The 15,514-nt window shown below is 39.5% G+C and overlaps 1 protein-coding gene across 1 annotated transcript; it reads right to left on the bottom strand.

Moving 5' to 3' along the window:
- Positions 1-331: 331 nt before the first annotated feature.
- Positions 332-12,784, bottom strand: LOC137874095 (immunoglobulin-like and fibronectin type III domain-containing protein 1). The gene is made up of 23 exons (XM_068712727.1): positions 12,655-12,784; positions 12,408-12,563; positions 12,163-12,302; positions 11,782-11,881; positions 11,619-11,645; positions 11,202-11,247; positions 10,920-11,115; positions 9,312-9,425; positions 9,046-9,208; positions 8,656-8,928; positions 8,271-8,498; positions 7,455-7,579; positions 7,165-7,306; positions 6,766-7,059; positions 6,350-6,649; positions 5,520-5,696; positions 4,808-4,936; positions 4,329-4,637; positions 2,654-2,739; positions 2,371-2,563; positions 1,953-2,249; positions 602-928; positions 332-497 (listed from the first exon to the last, which is right to left on the bottom strand). Exons 1-23 carry the CDS (start codon positions 12,782-12,784, stop codon positions 493-495), a joined length of 3,957 nt encoding a protein of 1,318 aa, XP_068568828.1. The 3' UTR covers positions 332-492.
- Between the last annotated feature and the right edge of the window lie 2,730 nt (positions 12,785-15,514).

Consider the following 15,514-nt stretch of genomic DNA (forward strand, 5'->3'; position numbering starts at 1 on the left):
CAGTCTACTGTATGAGAGAAACAAAAGATTCACTGTGTCTCTCTACCTTAATGTTCATTGTCCAGAACCAATAACAGTGAGTAAATCAGGCGGCAACCTCTGGTTCTAGAAAGTGAAGGATGCTGCACTAAATCTAGTATAACATTAAGCTAAAAGGGCTTTCGTGTTACATATAATTAAAATCATTGAACAGTAGAACTTAACATTGTTTACATAAAACATGTAATTTTGTATTTGACCTCATTTTCAGTAAATGGAAGCAGGATGGTGAAATATCTCCAAAGTTTAATAGTGCAGGATAAAACATTTTCCCAAAAGACAAGATTCATGTTTTGTTTTTTTGGGTACTTTCTAAAGTTACGTGTTTTAAATAGTGGTGCATCACACTAGTTGGAAATGAAGTAACTTAAAATGAATGAGTTGTCTCTACATTTTGCGTAGTTGATTTAAAACACAGGAGAAATCTTTTGGTTTGGCAGCTGCTGCTCCTCTTCACTCTGTAAAGGAACATATTGATACATTTACATACATGGTCACTCAAATGTTTCCTCAGTGTCTAGACAAAAAAAGAAGAAGTTAAACCTCATACAAATGTTAATACCTCTGACAATCAGCGTCATTGAGGACTCTGCTGTCCCCAGTTTGTTCTCGATGACCACTTTGTATTCCCCGTCGTCTTTGGGTCCCACCTTCAGTATGAGCAAGGAGCAAACCCCACACACATTGGTGATGTGGTAGTTGGTGTTTGTGTTCAGGCTGATATGGTTGTGGTACCATGTCACTCGTGGAGCTGGATCCCCCCTAACTGCGCAGCTCATGTAGCTCTCGTAACCCTGTGGAGCTGTGCGTGTTTTCAGGGGAACGATAAATGATGGTGGGGACTGGAAGTCAAAGGATTTTGTCTCTGGTATGTTGACTTTGAACATTCCTGAAACACAAAGAAACTCAAAGTTTAGGGTTTCACAAATGGCCACTTTTCTTCAAACTTATAACTCACTGCAATCAGTTCAGTGTTTCTTTTTCAAATCTTTTTTTTCAAAATCTGTTCTTCTTACATCCAGCCTCTGGTTAGTTCCTTGTTCTCCTCACCTATATTGCAAACTAGCTACGTTTCCTACAGTGAAAATGGCATCTCAAAAAACAAATTTGTCCAGAGGATGTTATGAACAAGGAAAAATATGTACAGTGTTTTGGTGACTCTGATATTCATCCGTATTTAAATATACATTTTTAATATGCATCAACTGTTTCTCCCTTATACGCTCTTCTAATGTCAGCTTTCCAACTTTTTAGCTGTAATCTCCTTCACTTAAAGAGAGTCTGTTCAATCCTCTCTGTTCTCATGTAGGCCTAGTTTAGTAGACCACAGTTAAACTGTTCTCAGTCTGTCAAGCCGGGATGACATTTCACCAAAGAAATGGGCTTGAGGGAAATGGTGTTCGCTTAGGGACTCTAAAAAGTCTTAATGGGACACTTTATCAAGTTTACACTTGATGTTGTGTTTACTCTTCACTCGTCTGGATAAACGGAATGAACTTCTCAATATACCTTTACTAGTGAGCAAGAATATGTTGTCCAGTTGAATTTTTGCAGTATTGCATGTCAGTGTTGCTTTGAATGACACTTTCTTATTTCTGGAACAGAGCCCAGTTGTTCCAGTTTTAATTAGGCTTTTTCTAAGTATTATTACAGCAATACTGTTCTGACTAAGTGGTTGAATCTATCAGGAAGTTAAACGTTATAAGGTGCCTGTCTACCCAAGGTCAGTATTTACCTGAGGGATCGGTGTTAAACTGAGTTCTGGTTTGGTGAGCAGTGGTTTTAAATTTTAAAATAGAAATGTTATACTGAGGCAGCTTCTGCAGGAGCCTTAATCTGTACTTCAGCATAGGAAACATGATTCAGTGAGTACAGGATAATTGATTCAGATGTCTTTGGGGTTTGACACCAACCTTTTTGCTTTATGGTTCCAAACACAGGGGATTCGGAAGCTGGTGAAAGACCCATGTCATTTTTAGCAAATACCCTGAAGTAATACTCCCGTCCAGGCAATATATTGATAACTGTGAACTTATTGTTGAAGAGGTTGTCGGCCACTGTCCTCCAAGTGCGTTTGAAGGAGTCCCGCTTGGATACCATGTAGTGAAGTCTGTCGTCCCTCTTCTCATCTGGAGAGGGAGTCCAGGACAGAGTCACTGTTTCTGGGATTTTCTGATCCAGCTCCACTGGACCTGGAGGCTTGGGATCATCTACATCCAGATTTAGAGAGACAGAGGTCTGAGTTATCAAAGTGAATCTGCTGCGCAACAAACAGCACTTGCTGTATCCGGCTCAGTTTCTCAGTTCATGGCCATGTACGCTGAGACTCACCTGTAACTCTGATTTCAATATTGAGGCTCTCCTGGCCGACAATGTTCTTGACAGTAATGGTGTAGATTCCACTGTCGGACCGCTCAGATGTGGGGATTAACATTTGAGAGCCTTTATCAGAGTTGGTAATTGTTACATGTTTGGGCAATGGAGTGCCATCTTTTAGCCACAGGATTTGTGGCAGGGGTGAGGCCTGTAGACAGTAAGAAAGAAAATGTATTTGTTAATTAGATTCAATATATTTCCAATTAACCCATTAGGAGGAAAACGTCTTGCACAATACCTCAAAGTTGATGTTCAGACGGACTGTGTTTCCAGATCGTACCACCACAAAGGTCTTCACGTTGCGATCTTTAAACTTTGGCCTGACTGTGAGGGTAACATTTAGAATAAAATGTTTAGATTCTTGTAATTATACAATTTAGCAAACTGGTAGTCTTTAATTCTTCTTGAAATAATATATATATATATATATATATATATATATATATATATATATATATATATATATATATATATATATATATATATATATATATATATATATATATATATATATATCTCATTCTCTGATTTTTCAAATTCCTTGCACTGTATTGCATCGTATATTAACTTTGGCAGCAGCCTCTGGGTCTGAAGAACGAAGCCAATGCTGAAGAGCCTTATTTTTTTTAATAGCCATCAGGGGGTGACTCATCTAAGCAACATTTCAGTTGAAATGAGAAAATTACTTCTCACTTGATTATTACCTCAGTAAATATTGTAAACATGAGTCTATTGTCTCAATCGCTAGTTTCAAGTCTTCTTCAATACAGCATGATGTTCATTTAGTAAATGAAGATGTGTGCGGCTGCAGCAGTAAAGCAGGCGCTGCACCGGACCGCCTTGGTGAAGAGGGAGCTGAGCCCGAAGGCGAAGCTTTATCGGTCGGTCTACGTTCCGACCCTCACCTATGAACTCTGGGTCGTGACCGAAAGAACGAGGTCGCGGCTTGTAGGGGCCTCGTAAGTTTCCTCCGTAGGGTGGCCGGCTCAGCCTTAGAGATAGGACAAGGTGCTCAGAGGGAACTTAGAGTTGAGCCGCTACTCCTTCGCATCGAAAGGAGTCAGTTGAGGTGGTTCGGGCATCTAATCAGGATGCCTCCTGGGCGCCTCCCACTGGAGGTTTTCTGGGCACGCCCAACTGGGAGGAGACCCCGGAGAAGACCCGGAACAAGCTGGAGGGATTACATCTCCCAGCTGTCGTCAATGAGCTGGAAAATGTTGCGGGGGAGAGGGAAGTCTGGGTCAGCCTGCTTGGCCTGCTGCCACCGTGACCCGACCCCGGATAAGCGGAGGAAAATGGATGGATGGTCCCATTTAGATTAAAATAAACCATAAAGCAGGGTATGCTTTAGGGCGTGGCTACCTTGTGATTGACAGGTCACTACTACGGAGTGGTCTGGTCTGGGAGTTGACTGTGTTTTCATGTTAGAACTTTAACCCTTTCATAGTTTGTTTTCACTTTGTAAAAGTTAGATATAACCTTGTTGGTCGTCTTTCCATCCTCTTGTTTCACTTCTGTTTTAATGAGCCATTTATACATACATATGTATGTATGTATGTATGTATATATATATATATATATATGTATATATATATATATAGTCAGCGGGTCCTCTTCATGGAGTCCGCCATGTTGCACCGCCATGTTTCTACAGTAGCCCAGAATGGACAAACACTGGCCAGAGCCTTTTGCGTTTTTACGTTACCTGAAGACCACTGTAGTGCCCCGACACGCTTAGAAAGGGAGGGGTGAGAGGAGGAGTTTTCAGTCTGATGCAATCTGCAACCTCAGCACTAGATGCCATTAAATCCTGCACATTGCTCCTTAAACTGTCATGTCACATCAATTCCACCCTTTAACTCCAATAACCATGTGTACAAAACAAAATATTGTCAGACACTATACAATCTTACCAGGAGGAGGCATGGCAGTGACGTAACTGTCGAAGCCTTGAGGTTCTCCATCACCTCCATAATTTGTCGCAATTACTCTCACCCAGTAGCTGGCCATCGCCTTCAAGCCAAGCACAGTGTAGGAAGTTAGAGTAATTGGGATGCCATTACAACGCGTCCATTCAAGGTTTTCTATTGGTCTGATCTCCACGTAGTAGCCTTGGGCTTCATCCTCCACCCCTTTCATTTCTTTAGGTTTAGTCCAAGCCAGTGAAAATGTGGTGTAATTGGAGGATGTTAACTTCAGGTCTGTGACTTTGCCTGGAGGTCCTGAAAATGCAGAAATGAGAGGTTAATGGCTCAACATTGCCATGCTTTTATATTAACCAAAGAGGTACAGACATCATTAAGTTGAACAGCTTCACTATGATGCATGACTTGCATAATTGTCAGTGGAAACAACTGCAACAGAGTATAAGAATTCAGTGCGACAGGCTTACTCATTGGATCCCTTGCGATTACTGTGTCACATGGAAGACTAGGATCTCCAGCACCAGATAGGTTGATAGCAGCCACCCTAAATTCATATGCTGCCCCTTCAAAAACATCTGTCACTGCATACTTTGTATCTGTGGAAAAAGAAAATGTTCTGTTGTCATGTTACTAGAAATGTAAAATTGTGTAGGCGTGTCCATCAGTGTATGGATATTTGTTGATTCTGCATCAATGCATCAATGTTTGAGTCTTTGCTGTGTTTTGCTGTCATTAGCTGTAGCACTTGTTTCTCTCCTCTCCCCTCTGTTCTCTGTTGTGAGAGACGGTCACTCTGCAGTCCGCTAAGTCAACAATGTTGGGCTGAAAAAACGTGCATGCTTGCTGAAAGTCAACTGTGGTATTGCCCTGTTGTGAGATGTAGTGATACCTCATAAGAGAAGGAGAGCTGTGAGAAAGGATAAGTAACTAACCAAGTTAATAACTAAAGGCTGCTAGGCTAGTTCACCCACTGTGGTGGGTAAAACTGATACTGGTATTGAAAAGATGCAGCTTCGTATATTATAGAATGTTGTTGTCTGATTTTTTTTAAAGCTCTTTCTAAATAAAACAGCGTTCAGAGGCCAGTAAAGATTCACACCTCTAGTATGCATAGCAGGCATTAATATCCACACTGGGTTATTTGGTATATTTCTGCAGCTTGCCATACGAGTTGAATACCTGTAATAGGCCCCCCTTGATTTACAAGGCTCCAGTAATTTGTGCCTTTCTTGTTCTTTTCCAAGTTGTATCCCACTATTTTGGTTCCTCCAGTGTCACATGGAGGACACCATGACAGATTGATGCAATCTTTAAAGGCACTGACCACTTTTGGTGCTGTTGGGGGTCCGGGATAACCTGTGGAGGAAACATGACATTTAGACTATTCTGTGTTATGTTATATTGTTCTAATATTCTCTTTATTACTGCCGAAATTAAATTATGTCAACTCCAGCACACCATGTTTTATTCACCAAATAAAACCAGCAGGAGAGCTGTCAATTGTCGGGCAAATTTTGCATGATGTACAGGAAAAAGAGTGTTTCTAATGTGATGGACACACACTGTACACAATGTCTGCACCTCGATGTGAGTGTGTTCGCAAAATCAGACATTTCAACTTGTATTACCTCCACTGGGAGTTGGATGAAGTTTTCCTCTAATTAATGCAGAAATATTTCCGTGATGCATTATGTAAAGGTTTGTCATCGGGCCAAGTTTAAGTGATTAAAGCCTGACTGATTTCTGGTAACTCCTAGTGGAAGCATCAAAAATGACAATCCATGATAACAATAATCCTCTTAAATTCAATGGCGATAGGAAAATGCATCAGAGTGAATAATGAAATCATGAAACAACTCAAAATAGATGTAAAGAAATGTAATCTTTTGTTTGCTTGTTTCACTCTATTATTAGTTTATCTCCTTCCCAAGAAGTTAAGGGGGTTTTCATCAGACAGTAGTAAAAATAGCCCTCATGAAGCCTGAGTTAGGCGCAAGCTAAAGACTTACGTAAGACACCAGCTGCTATGTCCTCTGTCTGCAGGTAATCGCTGATGCCTTCTGCGTTCTTGGCTCTGATCCGGTAGCAGTATCTCCTTCCAGGGTCCACATCTGAATCTTTGTAACTTGGGTTGCTGCTGGGGATCTCGCCGAGATCTGACCATTTATTGCGCCCTACTTGTTGGCGTTCTATGATATAGTTTGTGACTGGGCATCCACCGCTATCTTTTGGTGGTTTCCATTTAAACTCAACAGATGTGACAGCACTTTCCATAATGTCCACCGGTCCCTGTGGGGGTGTGGGTTTGTCTGTTGGTGAAATGAAAGTAGTCGTACTGGGAAAACGGGGGGAAAGCTTTTATCTCCCTACATACAGAACAATGTGCAACACATGGAAACTTTAATGTCTCTTTTTGACAACTCACCCAGTACAATAAGTTTGGAAATAGCTTCGATTGTACCAAATTCATTTTTTATTTTTATTTTGACCTCTCCGCCATCTTTTCTTTGACACTTAACAAGGCGTAGTTTGCTCCCAGTAGCTGATGTTTCAATCTTCACATTGAGACCGGGCAAAAGCTCATCGTCATCCTTGTACCACTGTATAGTCATCGGAGCCCCACCCGAGAATGGCAGCTTCCATTCTGCATTTTCACCTGCCTTTATAATGACTGGCTTTGTGAATTTTCCTAGCGCATCATCATTGATTATTGGTGGATCTTCAATGTTAGAGAAAAAAGTGTTTGTTAAAAACCTTAACCCATTTAACCCAAGGGGTAATTTATCAATTGATGCCAAACCATGTTATTGATTTTTATTCTGACCTTGAATATTAAGCGTTGCTTCTGATTTACGGCCTTCAGCTTCAAAGCAGTACACAGCTGCATCATCTCTTTTACAGCAATCAATCACCAACCTGTGACAGGCTCCATCTTTGATAATTGTTACCCCATCCTCACTGGTTAGCTTGTCAGATAAAAAGATTCAATATTCATCACACAAACATTAAGATAAATTAAGGTATGCAATACACTAATACTAATACATGCATGGGATCTACAACCCCAGCAGTAGTTCTATATACAAAAACATTCTCCAAAAATAGTTGACTTACCAGCTTCCCATTTTTATACCAACGTCCCTCAGAGGTCTCACTGCTTAGTTTGCAAGACAGCTCTGCCCGTTCACCAATATTAGCAACAGTATCTGACAGTCCACAGACGAACTGAACACCGCGATCTGCAAGTAAGAACAAAGTAAATGTTGTGAAATCATCAAAATGACTGTGTTTAATGTATGGCCATGTGCAACCTCTGGTAAATATAATAATGTCACTCTCTAGTGGTCAATATGCAGCACTGCACAAGATGTTTCCTGTAGTAGATCATCAAAGTCCTTTATAATTATTAAATGCTATATCCTTTTACAAATGTCATAAGAATTTAACCTAAGTCTCTATTGAATTGTCCCAAATTTTGGCTAACAGTTCATTTTCTGCCACCGAATCTTTGGTTGTAGTGAGTTATGTGTTATTGGAAAATCCAAAAGTTATATAATTAGTTTGATTTTAATCCAGAATTTAAAACTCCACATTTAACAAAACAACTTTCTGAATCCATAGATCTGACTTGGGCCCGCTCCTCAAAGAACAGTTTGAAGAAGTTTCTTTTAAACAATAGGCCTCACTTATCTTCCACATCACATCGGCTCATACTTTCTCTCATATTTTACCTCTAGGTTGGGACCAACTGTATTTTCTAGTCAAACCTCCAGTCCAATCAATACCTTGGAGTAATTCTGAGACACTTGATTAATACGGACCCAGATAGCAAAGCTGACAATGTACAGTCAACGTTATGACAACTGGCACTACCACTATAGTATTATATAAATCTCTGCAATGCAGTGACACAAAATGCAAGGATTTTACCTACAACAGTGTCAGGAACCAAAGGGCCAGTTCGTACTTGCTTCTTTTTCTTATCATCTGCATCATCTCCTGTCAGGAGGTTCTTATTCGTGCCGTCTCCACCATCACCAGACCCGTCTCCATCCTTTCCATCACCTGCCTCCAAGTCGTCTTTCTGTTTATGTAGTTTAGTCAGGTCATCTTGATTCCCAGTTTGGGTGCCTTTGGGTCCTTTACCATTTGGATCAGCTGAATCGCAGTGAAAAGCATACAAGTATGGATAACGAATTGTTAACTTTTCTTACACTTTTAAAATAAGCAAAGATACGATTCACACTATCAAGCTGAGATTGTTACTTTATTTATTATTATTTGATTATATCTATACAAAAAAAAAATGTCCCACCTTCCACTTTAAGAGAGGCACAGCTGGAACTTATCCCAGCAATGGCATAATAGGCTCCATCATCTCCCATTTTACAGTCTTTAACTGTCAACGTGTGAATTAGCTTGTCCTCTGAGACGGTGATCTCATATTTGTCCCCATGTTCAAGTGATGAATCCTGTTTTGACCAGGTAATTCGGTTGAGAGGTGTTGACAAGACGCACTGAAAGATGGCGTCCTCACTTTCAAAGACCTTCACATTCTTAATCTTGGCTATGAACTCCACAGCAGGCACTGAGAGAGGAGGGAAGGGAGGATGTGGATTAACATTCCTGAATGTGCCTTGCATTGTCTCACCAACTGCCAGTACAACCATCCTGTTTTCTTACAGTTGCATTAGTTACATTGTACCTTGGAAGTCAGTTGCAAGGACATTTGCATCTTCAACATCGACCTGGTAAAAACCAGCATCTTCTGGCTGAGGATCTTTGATGCTGAAAACATATTTTGTCCCTGTTTTCTTAAGGCTATGCTTTGAATTTTCATCGTCCCCATATGGAACCATTGTCCCATCCTTATCAGAGAGAAGTGCTTCGATTTAGATTTTTTTTAATTTCCTTTTTATTTGAACAATGATTGGTTGTGAATAGTTTATCTTGTAATACATATTAATTCACCTTGTATAAGTTGATTTCACTGTTGGGATCATGTAGTTTCATGTCGAGGCCAAACTCGGCTCTCCCATTTGGTTGTACTTCTATTTGTTTCACATTGTCCACTTGCTCTACAACCTGAAAAAGAGAAGTGAAATGTCCTGTGTATCTGTAGATTTTTTCACTGCAGAAGCCATGACATTTCAACTTAAGCGGCATTGAGTGGAGCATGGATGTTTTCAAGATGCATTACATTGGTCTAGCCTCATGCAAACTAATCAAAACAAATCCCCAGTAACTTAATACCTTAAAATGTTGTTTTTCAGACATCCCGTGATTTAACTTCTCATCTTTCTGCAGTGATGTGCAAGTGTACTCCTGTGACATCACTATTGGTAAATGGTAATGGTAGCTAGCCCTTAGCTAGTCTTCCGACCACTCGAAGTGCTTTAACACTACATGTCGTCATTCACCCGTTCACACCCATTGTGAGGGGCTACCATGCAATGATTTCACCTGCCCATCAGGAGTCTTAACTAATCATACACCGCAGGCACAGTTTACGGTAGCAATTTGGGGTTAAGTGTCTTGCCCAAGGATAGATCGACATGGACTAGCGGAGCCGGGGTTCGAACCGTCGATCCTCTGAATGAAAGACGACCCTGCTCTACCACTGAGCAAATGTCGCCCCATGTGGTTACAAGTGCAACACACTTCTGACCACAACCAGAGGTGAAACAGGCTTGACAATTGGGGAGAGAAGGCAGTGAAACACTACTTCACACACTGGTGTGGAATTACTCTTTAAAGTCACCAAAAAAAGCAAACTACAGCTCAGTGAATGTCAAAGTGGGGTCCATGGCACAGTGTTCATGACAAGCTTTTAGATAATATAGTGCTGCAGGAATGAGTCCTAAAACTCCCAGTTTCCTTGTCTCGAAATCAATGTTTTTTTGAGTGGGTTTTTGGTTAGATGCCTGAAATAACCGAATTCAGTCAATCACACAATAAAGCAGTGGTCGTTGCAGACACACCTGACGTCGATCTGCACTCTACTGAGTGTGCCTTTCTAGTTCTAGTCACTGGCGATTGCATTCACACTTCAATATGTACAATACATCATAAAAGTGCTGTTCAACATGATCTTGCTGAACAAGCGTGAGATGATCAAAGACTTGTGTTTGTCACAGAGCCTATTTTCCAAAATGTAAAGGAAAAAACACATTCGCATTTTGTTGAGGGAACTGGTGCAACACTAACTTCTAGGGTTGGCCTAGAAAAATCTTCTGGCAATATGGCATTCTATTCATTAATATTAAAAATGTAAAATTTACAGTATAATAGTTCAAAAATAACAAAGAATCTCCTCTCGAATTGCTCTTTCACATAACAGAGACTAGAAGTGTAAAACATAGACTACCTCTGTATTCTCTATCTCGTAAAGGATCCTTGACTGAAAAATAAGTGAGAACCTCACTATAGCTGACATTGGGCCATTTAAGCAAATATTATGAATGTTCACAGCTGTGTCAGTTTGCAACTTTGCTTAAAACCTCGCCAACATTTCACAGGCTCAAAATACATGATCTAGAATTCATGGTCAGTTATTAGAAACTGCATTCAGTACAGTACCTTTGCCTGCTCATCTTTCCTTTCCTTTTTCAGCTGGTTGAGTCTCTTAAGCAACCAGCGGAAGTCGGTAACACCAAAGTCAAAACAAATTCTTTCATAGTCCTTCTTTGGTGCACTGATAAGCAGTTCCATGAGCTTGGGATCAATTTCTCCCTCTTTTTTTGGTGGGAGTTTTTTTTTTTTGGTGACAACAACACTGAAAAGAGAAGAATAGCTGTTTTTGGAGATCTACAGCAGTACATATTAACAAAAAAAAGCACTTGAACTCTGACTTGAACTTACGTTTTCTTGAGCATTTTTCTGAAATCTTGTGGTGGTTGTCCATTTGCTAAAAGAAAATGAGATGTGAATTTGAAGGAAAAAAAAAAATGAGATACAGGTTTTCTTAATCGCAAATAACCCCACTATCATATTTGTTTAAATTCTATATATGGTTCTATCTAAACGGTAACATGCAAAAACAACAAACCCTCGATCAAATTAATTTGTAAATATGTAAGTCTTGCTCTGCAATTGCAGAGATGTTTTTTGTTTTATTACAGCATAGTATTTTACCCTGTTCAAATTACATTGTTGTTGTTGCTTCTGAGATTCAAATTCAAGATCATGAACTCTCTGTAATCCTAAAAAAATACATGTATGGATGGCAGAAAGAGAAAACTTCGTAGATCCTTCGTAGATCTGTGGTGAATGTCATACCTTCTTTGGCTTTCTTCTTGAAACCAACTGGGAAAAAAACCAAAACATGAAAACAATAGCAACACAAGAAATTATTAGTGAATTGTCACATCTCCAGTATATTACACTTTAATTTGATTAATTTACAATGAACATATGGCAGTGTAATAATCTAGTCTTTTACCTTCAATAACATTGAGAGTTACAGTGCAGACAGCCATTCCATACTCATTGGTGACAAAGCATTTGTAGGTGTCAGCTTGATCTGGATTTACATTGAGTATCTGGTGGGGCGATATTATCAGAGTGAGATTACATCTTTATTGCTGACTATTACGTTCTGTCTCACATTGTCATGATCAATGAGCTCTTTTAATTGAGTACTGTGAAGTTGAGAACAAATCAAAATAAATGAAGTGTACGTCATACTATTAAACAATTTCATTAAAATATGCATATTTAATACAGGTCAGCAAGTGTGGGAGTACAGGAGAAATGATTGGAATATATGTAGGGATAAAACACATTAGATATGGAGCATTTTATTTAGAGACTGTTTTCTCACCTCTAGAATGTGCTCTTGAGCTCTCTCATCGTATCTGGTCTTGTATTTTTCTGGGTCATCGACCTCGCCTTTATTACGTCCCCATGTCACAGCTGGTGCCGGCTCTCCACTAACCATGGCTTTGAAAAATCCTTTTTTACCTGAAAAATAGAAACACAGAAAGACATGCGACAGTGATACAGTTGCAGATAGTGTTTGATAATGTTGTTGTAATTTGAAAGTTTTGCGTGGGTTGTGTTATTTACCCTCTTGAGTAGTCATAGGCATTGGTTTCCGGGCAAAGTCGGGTGTTGACTTTCCTGCCGGCAGTATCTCAACATACTGAGTGATCATAACCCCGGGAACTTTGGACCTTTTCTTGATTGCCACTGTTAAGAGCAGAAAATAACAGTTAAACTCTGCTGTGGGATGTTGTTAATGTGGCAATCCTTAAGATTTCAGTCCTGGTTGATTTGGAGACTGATGGTATGAGCAAATACAGTTTAATCCTACAGGTCCTGTATACTGTTTGCATCATTCTGTGAGCGACCGTGATCTGATTGTTATGCTGCACACGGCGAAAGTAGTCGGTTACCTCGCTGAGAAGTCGGAGGTGTGCAGCCTGTCGCCTGCAGCTCTTCATCTAACAGCTCACTGTGGCTGCTCCTTCGTGTTCCATTATTCCCTGCAATATTTCAAACTGATCCGCTGTCAAAAATTGCCTAATATGATCTTTTTTTTGTAGATGTATTTTTGATAAATGACAGCGCTCAGTTTCCAGCTCACTGACAAACCACATTGCATTCCCTCGGGACTACTGTGCTTCATAATAAAAGTCAACTCACCTTTCGCCAGATAAATGCTTTTGATGTGAGGCTGTACCCGAAAGAAATGTTTGATGCAATAATTATTTTTTGGGAGTCAATACTGCAAATATAAATAATTATTGCAATACGTTCATCGGTGTGCAATATAGGCTCAATCACCATTGTGTTACCTCATTCATGATAGCGTCTTAACAAACATGTTTTTTAAAGGAAAATCTTAGAGTTTGCCACTTTAAAGAAAACATAAGACAGACAAAAGGCAAAAGAAATAGAAAGCATAAATGTTATCAATGCTTTGTTCATTAGGTCACGAGTTGTATTCAATATATTCACACTGTTAAAACATGCCTGAGCAAAACCATGGGATTGGATATGGGGGAAAATATTTGATGAGCTGCAAAAGTGACCACAGCATTTAAATATCATCTAAATATCAGTTTTACCCAAGATTTGAAGCATCATAAACAGTCACTTTAGATTGGCTTTACATACATTTCTAGTGCTTCTACTTTTGGCTGCAGTTTAGCTAGAACTTCACAAGAGGTCAGTATTTCCTTTCTGTTTGTCAACCATTGCAGCTGCCACATCAGCAAGGCCTTGTAGCTCTTGAACTGTGCTAATGTATGTATTAAAATGTATTTGTATTAAACTAGATATCTATTTATGTCTCAAGGCAAACATATACATCGCAGAAACACTCAAAAACAGTTCAAATTAAGTTATTTTGTCATTGATTTATTGTAATATAAATTCCAATAAACTAATATTTTCTATTATAGATTAAGTAAGTAAATTATATTTATGACAAATGACATGAATGATGATAAGGTGGAGGTGTCATAATGTCAACTGCACCATAACCCATGGGACCATTAACAGATCCCTCCTGTGGTGGTGGAGTTAACGAGACATGGGTGACACATTTTGTCAACGTTATTCCTCTCTAGGATTTCAACTGTAGGATGACTCAGCATCCAACTGTAAGTTCATCCAACAGCTGTTGAAATCAAAAGCGCCAACCCACACTTACTTACTCCTTTGTCTGCACCAGCATCACACCTCGTAATGCTTCATTCACTGTGGTGCTTTAACATTTAGCAAGACTTTACTGCTACATAATACACATAGGCCAAACTGCTAATTACCGCATTCGCAAAACAGTTCTTTAGCCACATGGAACTGTTATCTAGAATTCATTCTATGTTTATAACTATGCCAGAGTTAACTATGTAGATACCATACCAAAACTTAAATCCCATTAATTTAATAAGAACACTGGCTACAATTGACCGTTTGCTAAGCCCTAGCCCCCGCTGCTACTTCGTCAAGCGGGCAGAGCTACCATGGAGCCCACACTGTCACTAACTGCACTCCCAATAGCTAAATATTATCACATTTTTTGGATCAATGAAAAAGTTATTTCAGAGAGAAGCAGATAGAGGAGTCTACGATAAGAGTATGAAGGATATATCCAGGATATCAAACTGATTCAGCAGCGAAAATAGGTTGAAAAGATAAAGATAAGCCTACAGATCACGATGTGAAAGTGAACCCCCACATCACCTGGTGAACAAGACAGAAGACAATGAAATTAAGTAACGACACTGTTCCTGTAAAGCTGGGTAGGTCTTTATTCACTGTTACAACCAATAACAAGTAAAAGCAGTCTATTTATTCAGCATACCTTCAGTAGCTTGCGAAGCATAGAAGTGCTAATGCTAGTTAATGATGTGCTAATGATGAGCAAAGCCGGATCGTTGTCGGATCCTGGAAGGAGATGGCCGATGCTACGCAATGATTGACCAGTGTGTGTTTGAATATGGCACTTATCGACTGGTCAGTTTAGTTTTTGAAGAGATGTGACATAATCTGGTGAGTTAGAGGCCACTAAGGAGCCATTTTTTAGAAAGAAAATAATATTCAGACCTAATACCAGCAATTGCACTATTTTAACAACTTAATATGCCGTTTCTTTTGTGTTCAGTTTCAAACGCTGTACCTACTTTTCAATAAAATAATTCTGCCTCTTGATCAAGGCTCTTGTAGCAGACCAGATTTAATTGTTCATTTTCAAATGTATATATTTCACAAGTCATACTGTATCTACAACTTGTTTGATTTCCTAGATACAGGCAGTTAAAATATGGCCAGCCACACTAATCACACATTTTGGAAGTTGAAGTATATTCTGCTAGCTTTTACTGCTTACTTTTATCTTACCATCACCTATCTACTGTAGTTGCACAACACATGTTAGAAGGCAGTTGACAATGTATGATTGTAGCGACAACATGAACGTCAAATTGGAACCAGATCCTGCTTTTTCAACACAAAAAAAATGATTTGCCATTCATGACATACAGTAAACTCAAGGTTTGACTTATTATTTCACTACTTCTGATGTGTGTAACTTTTAGGTTACCCATTCTTCATCACTTTTCCACAGCAGACCTTCTCCAGTTAGAGGGCGTACATTGAATATTCATCAAGCTGTATGTGTCATCTCTCAGGGGATTGGTTTACGCTCTTACAGTATATCAACTGAA

The sequence above is a fragment of the Cebidichthys violaceus genome, unplaced genomic scaffold, assembly GCF_023349555.1.
Source record: "Cebidichthys violaceus isolate CVI_PGR_0920_01 unplaced genomic scaffold, fCebVio1.0.p SCAF_17, whole genome shotgun sequence".
Classification (NCBI taxonomy): Eukaryota; Metazoa; Chordata; class Actinopteri; order Perciformes; family Stichaeidae; genus Cebidichthys; species Cebidichthys violaceus.

What these genes read in the sequence shown, in the direction of transcription:
- LOC137874095 (XM_068712727.1), bottom strand. Translation starts at nt 12,784, where the DNA reads ATGAAGAGCTGCAGGCGACAGGCTGCACACCTCCGACTTCTCAGCGAG. An exon ending in TCAAGGGGGGCCTATTACAG is followed by an intron (nt 4,937 to 5,519) that starts GTATTCAACTCG and finishes CTTTTTCCACAG; the next exon opens with ATACAAAGTATGCAGTGACA. An exon ending in TGGAACCATAAAGCAAAAAG is followed by an intron (nt 929 to 1,952) that starts GTTGGTGTCAAA and finishes TTTGTGTTTCAG; the next exon opens with GAATGTTCAAAGTCAACATA.